This window comes from Melospiza georgiana, chromosome 3 (genome assembly GCF_028018845.1).
Source record: "Melospiza georgiana isolate bMelGeo1 chromosome 3, bMelGeo1.pri, whole genome shotgun sequence".
In the NCBI taxonomy this organism is placed as follows: Eukaryota; Metazoa; Chordata; class Aves; order Passeriformes; family Passerellidae; genus Melospiza; species Melospiza georgiana.
In genome coordinates this window covers 17915778-17923875 of record NC_080432.1, presented here as the reverse complement: position 1 = coordinate 17923875, position 8098 = coordinate 17915778, and the positions used below count along the sequence as shown (strand labels likewise).

At 47.6% G+C, this 8098-nt stretch overlaps 1 protein-coding gene across 2 annotated transcripts in view; it reads left to right on the top strand.

Annotated features, from left to right (window-relative positions):
- Positions 1 to 1437: 1437 nt before the first annotated feature.
- The window catches only part of STUM (stum, mechanosensory transduction mediator homolog), a 46758-nt gene continuing 40097 nt past the window's right edge, over positions 1438 to 8098 (top strand). For both annotated transcript variants that reach the window (XM_058019431.1, XM_058019432.1), the window contains exon 1: positions 1438 to 1627. In XM_058019431.1, the coding sequence (XP_057875414.1) occupies positions 1438 to 1627 (190 nt within the window). The remainder of the gene's footprint in view (positions 1628 to 8098) is intronic.

The window sequence follows — 8098 nt, the reverse complement described above, 5'->3', positions numbered from 1 at the left end:
TGAAAACATGTTGTTAAAGATGTTAAAGAATTTACATGGCTTGTCTATGTTTTGGTGGTTTCAAGCTCAGTTAGTAGAAAAATAAAATGATGTAACCTAGAAAGAAGATTCTGTATTTCCTTCATTTAGTTTACCCAACCTTTTAGTTGTGCTAATTCGTACTTTAATCAATTAAACTGTTGAAAAAGGCATTTGTCAAGTGATATTCAAGTGGCATAAATAAAGTGGTTCAAGGTTTCTCTTGGAATATAATTCCATGCAGGAATTATATTAAATTCCTTGCAGGAATATTTTGGGCAAAACCACAGCTTTAAAATACACAGTAAGACACAGACTATGCTCTATTTCATGGAAAGACCCTGTATATGTGTCACACTTACATTTCATATCACGATTAATGCCTTTAATATTTTCCCCGTTTTTTCTGCTGAATCCCATCTACAGGGACAATTACTGCAGTTTTTATTAACCTAGACATGCTCAAATTTTGTTCCCATTTCACCCACGGAATTCTGTGCTGAACAATAATAGCCAGCCCTACAAAGCCGTGTTTCGTCTCTTGGCTCCGAGGAACACATTTCCACACCGAGCTGCCATTAGCTCTCCCCTCCAGGGCACAGTTTTCCTTTGCCTTCCAATTCCCGTGGCTCCCCTTCCTCTTCCTCCTCACCGCAGCGATTTTCACACACTAAACGCGTGTGGGTTTAATTTACACCTTTTCTTACACTTTCTCTCTTTAAGGGCGCACGGGGTATAATCTTCCACCGCTCCTGCCCTCCCTCTTATGGAGTTCTTTCCTTCATTCCGGGGAAGGAACGGGACAGCGCCTCGCCCTCTCTGGCGGGACGGGGCGAGGGGCGCACGGCTCCGGGCCGGGCTGGGGAAACGCTCCGGGATCCAGGGAATCTCAGGGGCTCGGGACAAACCGGGATGCGGGCGGGATGCAGGGAAGCGCTCCGGGATAGACCGGGATGCAGGGAAGCGGCTGCCGAGGGGCTCGGGATAAACCGGGATGAGGATGGGATGCGGGGAAGCGCTCCGGGCAGCGGCTGCCCAGGGGCTCGGGATAAACAGGGATGCAGGGAAGTCCTCCAGGCAGCAGCTGCCGAGGGGCTCGGGATAAACCGGGAAGCGGGCGGGATGCAGGGAAGCGCTCCGGGCAGCGGTGCGGCTGCCGAGGGGCTATAAGGAATAAACCGGGATGCAGGGAAGCGGCTGCCGAGGGGCTGTAAGGGATAAGGCGGGATGCAGGGAAGCGGCTGCCGAGGGGCTGTAAGGGATAAACCGGGATAAGGCGGGATGCGGGCGGGCTGCAGCGCCGCGAGGGGCGGGCGGAGGGCGGGGAGGGGTCGGCGCGGGGGGCGCGCCTGGCGGCGGGAGCGCGCTCGGCGGCGAGAGCGGGAGCCGCGATCCCACCGGGACACGGCCGCGCCGGCCATGGAGCCCTCGCCCAAGGACGGCGAGAGCGCGGCGGCCGCCGAGCCCGGGCGGGGCGGCGCGGCCCCGTCCAGCGGCGTGGTGGTGCAGGTCCGGGAGAAGAAGGGCCCCCTGCGCGCCGCCATCCCCTACATGCCCTTCCCCGTGGCCGTCATCTGCCTCTTCCTCAACACCTTCGTGCCGGGGCTGGGTAAGGATGTGCGGGAGGCACCGAGGGAGGGCGGCCGGGCTCGGGGTCTGTCTCTGCCCACCTGCGGCTGCTCGGGCTGCCGGAGGTGCCCGCGGCCGCAACTTTCCTTTTCCCAAAGGCACCGCGGGCAGGGATGGACGGACGCACGGAGGGATGGAGGCAGGAGCCCCTGCACCAAGTTTCGCGTCGGGGCCGGGGCAGCGCCCTGCGGAGTCCCCAGGGATGCCAGCGGGCAAATCGCGTTTCCCTCGGGGGGAGCAGGGCTGGGGCAGCCGCCTGGCCCCGCTCGGCCGGGCAGGGGCGGTCCCGGTTCCCGGGACAAATCGGACACATCGCCCGAGCCCCCCGAGCGGTGCGAAGGGATTCGGCTGCTCGGGCTCTCGCGAACCGGGATTGCGGTCAGAGGAGTAAAGCTCACGGTGAGCACATCGCTCGCCAGCTAGAGATGAGCTTTCGGAGCCCCCCGTGCCGGGTTTTCTAAGGAGACTCGCTAGAAAATGTTAGAACCACTGTCCAGAGGAACTGGAGAGTCACAGTTTCTCAGCGTAAAGTCTCCAGTGTGCTCAGGTTCCTAAGATGTGGCTGCATCCTTTCTGTATTTCCTATTCCTACACTCTAATTAGGAATTGCTTACTGCAAGAGGAGCTCAGAGTTTGAACACTATAAAAGCCCCTAGAATACAAGGCTAAACACAAACACTTGAGCTGAAATAAAAATAACCTCAATAATAAAAAAAAATCAAAACCAAACCAAACAATCCATGACTCATTAACCCTTACCTCAAGTCTCTCATGATCTATTTCTGGCTGCTGTTTCTGCTACTGTGGCCACCACAGAAGCCCTTCTTATGATATGGGAGTATCCTCCAGCTAACCCTGCTTTTAAAGAGCTACTGTCTGCCTTTAATTGCTTCATGTGCTTCAGGTGGCTTCATTCTTTAACAAACCTGAAACTCTGAAAGTTCTGATTGAAGTACTATGCACAAAGTGTGGGTGGGATAGTGTGTGCCACACAGAGAAGCCATTGCTACTCCAGCGTGCTTGCTCTGAAACCTGTGGATGTATTCCAGAGGAAAATTTGCTTCTTTTGCAATAGCTCTGAGTTTTCCTGTGGAAGGACTTGTGGAAGGTGTGTGTGCTTCCAGATACAATCCACTGCACTCAGGTGCAGTTCTTCCACCTGAAGAACCTCGAGTGATGAATCAAAGACAATCTCTGGAGTTGAATTCTCCTATGGGGCTTTTTTAGGTTTCCTGGGGCTCAGTTTCCCGCTTTGGAGAGACAAGTTCAAAACCAGAGTTTTCAAAGCTGGTGTTGTTTTCTGTTGGCATTGAAGACACCACATCTTCACTGTGGACATCCAGAAAAAAAAAAGTCTGACTTAACCACCCCCTTTTCCTTATCCAAATTATCTGACACTTCACAAAGCACACTAGAAAACCCTCTGTCCTTCATCTTAGAAGGACAGACCCCCATGAGACATCCTTATGTTGGAATTAGCTTGAAGTGTGGTTCTCTGCTGGAGTTCTCCTCTGGGTGCTGCTGAGGGTAGCCAGTGCTATGCTTTCCCTCATGCAGAAGGTGCTTAGGAAAGAAGGAAGGAGAGCAGATAGCTTCAGGAGGGGATGGCTGAGTGTTCAGGGCTCACAATCCGTGCTGGTTGAAAGCTTGGGAGTTGAATCTGGACCGTGCAGCTGTGTTGGTTGTGTATCCACTGACAGGCTGGACCAGCACGAAATGGGTTTTTATTTTTAATTCTATTTGTTTTTTAAAAAAACAAACCAACAACCTCCTTTTAGGTGGTGTTTTTTTTGAAATCTGTTTGCCCTTTGCTGCAGTGATTTCAGCGGTACCGTTTGCCGCTCTTTCTCCTGGTTCCCTGTTGCAAAAGTAGCAAACCAAACAAGCTACAGATGAAAAGGAATCCCTCCCTGTGGCATCCCCACAGCCTGGTGAAATGCAGTGTTTTGGACATGCATCCCAAGCTCAGTATGCAAAGCATGGCATTTAGTTTGTACATAAATGAACGGTTCTGTTAATGAAGCTGCTGATACCACGTGCATTTTGAGGGAAAACTTAGTCTGAGATGACACACCTGACTAGAATACAGCTATTTACAATCCCAGCCAAATCCTGTCATGTATCACGTAGCCCACACAGGAGGGGAAACAGGAGGATCACGAATCTACTGCCAGGAATGTTCAAGGTAAAAAGAGATTTTCTGTCATTGTTGTGCTTCAGCCATCTCAATGAGCTGAGCAAGGCTTGTAAAACAGATAAGATTTGAGTGGTGTGAAGTGTTCACATCAAGGAGGGGAGCCTGTTCCCTGCAAAGTAAATGGCAACATTCCCATCAGTTCTTGTAGCCCAGATTTATAACATGTTCAAGTGATGTTTCACAGGCTTGCTGTGTATTTCTGCCTGCTTAGCTGGAGAGTGTCACTGTGTTTAGGTGTTAATGGGAGTCCTCTGTTTCTCAGTCCCTAAATACATTGCATGTAGTTGTCATTTCAGTGTAGACTCTGCAGTGCAATTGCAAAGAAGGGTCAGAGACCACCACAGTAGACAAGAAAATGGGCAACATTGAATAAATCAAGATTTCCACTGCTTGGAGATTGGTGCATTGAGGTTTTCATTAGTGCCCTGTGCCTCAGAGCAGTGATATCCAAATAGAAATTGTACTCTAATGCAGGCTTCCAAATCTTCGGGCAGTCTCTCACCATCTGAAAGCTTCTTTTTTTTTAGTTAAATTACCTTTCCTCTGTTATGGAAGTCACCTTTGAGGGTGACATCTGAAAATTTGAAGTATCTGTTTTATTTTTCCTTTGTGCTATTTATGTTTTGCAGTAGTACTCTATTTGGACAGTAGAAGTAACACTTTCTCTTTGTTTACAATCAGTTTATTATCTTCACTTGGTTAATATTCAGAGTTTTATGTAATAACCCAGAACTGCAGGTTTTAAGGTGCATTGTAAACTGGGCTTGAACTATTCATTCCACACATGCTACAAAAGATGTCTTTCGCAGGAATTTTTTCATACCTAGGGGATATGTTGACTTTTCTCTTGCCAAAACTTAAAATTCAAAAATTCAAACACAGTGTGAAAAAAATCTTGATTAGCCCATCTTGTAATCTCTTTTGCTGAATAGCCTTGAAATCACACATTCCTTCCAGTTGCTGTGATGGGCCACTTGGAAATGTTCTGGATGAGTTTCCTATTGTATTTGTAGGGAAGCCCCAATGAAGGCAGGAATGATGCACCTGCCTCCATGTTCTCAGAAGGCTAATTTATTACTTTTTAATATTATATTAAAGAATACTATACTATACTAAAGAATACAGAAAAGATACTTACTAAATGCTAAAGAGATAATAATGAAAACTCGTGACTCTCTCCAGAGTCCCAACACAGCTTGGCCCCAATTGGCCAAAGAGTGAAAACAACTCACACCAGAATCCAATGAAACAATCACCTGTGGGTAAGCAATCTCCAAACACATTCCACATGTGAGCACAACACAGGAGAAGCAAATGAGAGAAGAATTGTTTTCCTTTTTCTCTGAGGCTTCTCAGCTTCCCAGGAGCAAAACCCTGGGCGAAGGGATTTTTCAGAGAATGTGAATGCCACAGGAAATGTTCTGGATCAGTTTCCCATGGCTCAGTGCCGTCTTTCTCACCTGTGCCTAACAGGGCTGTAGGGCTGAGGTGCAATGAAGGTGTCCCAAGCTCAGGCACATAAAAAGAGTGGGTAGGGAGAAGAGGGAAGAGTCAGTGGCTGCTGTAGCAAAAGCCATCGTGCCTTGGCTGCAGCCCTGCCTCAGGCATTGCAACCTCTGCTCTGGCTTGGCTTTCTGGAGCAGGCTCTGAGGCACCAAAGCATGCAGTGCTGAGCTCTGGAGGATGGGAGATGCAGCTGTCAGCAGAGCTGGGGGTGCCCAGTGCTGCCATTCCTCAGGATTGAGTGCTGTGTCCCTGGAGCCGTCCGCGCCATCCCGCAGATGGCAAACGGGAGAAGGGCTGGCCGTGCCCTTTAGCTGGCAGACTGTGTTCTCCTGGAGCTGAGTGTGCCAGTCAGCGTGGGAGGAGAGCTGGCTCCTTGTCATCATTCCCAGAGCTGATCCATGGGAATCTTGCCCTCCTTCCTCTCTGCTCTTCCTTCTCTCGACATCACGTGTGTGGGAGGGGGTAAACGAAGGGGGGGAACTTGAGGGAAATGTGAGAAGTGAGGGAAACGATCTGAAAGTCTGAGGTATTCTCCAAGATTAATCCCTCCTGTCAGGAAGGGGGTGGACTTTTGGATCCCAGCCTGTGTGATACGTGAAAAACTATTTTTATGCAGGGAGTAATTGAAATACGCAGCATAAAACCATGTTGGTGCAGGATAGGAGAGCAGCCACCCATGTGCCACCAAGTAGCCCATGGAGGGGTTCAGGAGTGCCAGCCTCTCACAGCAGCTACAGAATGAAGGGGTGATTCCCAGCACACTCAGCTTTTTGCTTCCAGGGCTGCACAGTGCAGCTCTCCTGTTCCTGGGTGTGTCAGCTCCATATCACAATTCTTCTGCCATCTGTTTATTCACTCCTGATAGAGTTCAAGCACTGCACCTTCAGCTGAGGGAATGTGGTTTTACCATTGGATTTATGGAAGCCAGGCATCTTCTCATCAGAAAGCAGGGCTCTCCTGGGCAGAATGAGCTCTCCAAAGAGCTGAACAGAAGTACGAAACACAACACTCAAGAAAGGTGATGGGATAAGATCTGCATAAAATTACCAGTACTTGTTTTATTTTTGTGGTTGGAATGGTAAATAGATGCCTCTAGCAAACTTATTTGCCTTCATTATTGAAAGAAAGAATTTCAAGGAAAAACCACATTTTCTTATCCACGGTAGAGCAAATAGTGCAATAAAGAAATTTGGGGCTTTCAGACATATAAAATCTCAAACTCCCTTTGGTATTTATGATCCTTTTAATTTTTGTTTTCTTTTAAACATACTAACCAAAGTATCTGTGTGATTTACAAGCTCATTTGTGGAAAACAAAGGTTTTCTCGAGTACTTGTGAACTTTACTGCTGCAGATTTTTAGCTAACATTGCCTTTCAGCCTGAGATGCTGGTAGTGTGCAGAAACAAGCTGTTTCTTCATGGGAGCATAATTAAACAAAGCAAACATATTGCCAGTAGACTTCACTCTGTCAGGTTTTGTATTTTGCACTGAAAAGGCCAAGAAGTTCTTGATGGTGATTTGTGCTTGTGCAAGGTGGGAAATGAGACCTGCAATAAAATGTGTGCACCCAGGTTTTACTGCTCCATTACTGGTAGCAGGGGTATCAGCTGTAGATTATCCTCACAGTGAGGTAAAATTGGGCACAAGAACAGCTGAATCTGAGGTTTCTGCACCTGCAGGTCTTTGTTCTTTTCAGTATGTAGAAGGCCATTAAATTACTCTTTTATTTTATTTCCTTTTATTTTTACTGCAGAGGTTTAAGTAAGAAATACAATTGTATCACATAACTTACCCGGCAGATGGTATTGAGCAGTCATTCCACAATCTTATCACCACTGGGTAGTCTGGAATATTTTTGTTCCATGAAGTGCCTGGACCACCCGGAATGACAATCAATCCTGGAAACCTCAGAGAGGTCCACAGGAAATTAGTGATCTGAAGAAATGCCAAAGTGTTTCAACTTTGTAGCTGCTTGATTGAGACAGCTCCACCTAGTGTAACTGATCAGAAAAAAAGGGAAAAAAAGGGAAAAAAAGGGAAAAAAAAGGTATTTTATCTGCTGAAGGACCTGATGTGATCACTCAGTTTAATCCAGTGTTGAACAGCACACTTTGCTGTATTTTAGACAGAAAGCTGCAGTGCCTTGTTCATGACCACAGCCTCAAGTCACACTCCAAACATTTAGAATTGTTCCTGTCCTTTGGTTAGTTTTTCCTCTTCCCTTGCTACAGTTGGTAGAAGTCAGCTGTTGAGCTGCACTTGCATTTGAAGTCACTTTTTGGTTCATTTTGCTGTCAAGCTGTGCACTCACCCAGTGCTGCAGCCTTGGAATTGCTGTCCGTGCCAGACCAGCTAAAATGCAAACAAGTTTCTCTGCCTCCCTCATGCCTTCTGTTTCCACCAAAATAGAAGACAAAAGAAATGGCCAGGGACATTTTTGTTCAGAGATTTTTCTCCAGTGCTGTTGTTGAAGCAGCTCCGTGGAGATATTAATTTCCTAATGAACACATAAGGAAGGAGACAGGGTTTGCTCAGCATCTTGTAATCTTGTTTGTCATTTAATGCAGTTTGGACTGATGTACTTGGAGATTAAGAGTGAAGGTGGGAGCAGATAGCAGAGAAGAACTGTTACATGGCCAAGTAAAACAGCTGAATTTTAAGGTGGATTCAAGGCTGTTCCAAACAAAGGGTATGATGTGGAGAGAAACAGAGAATCAAGTCCAGAAGGAGAAAAGTACATGTGCAGA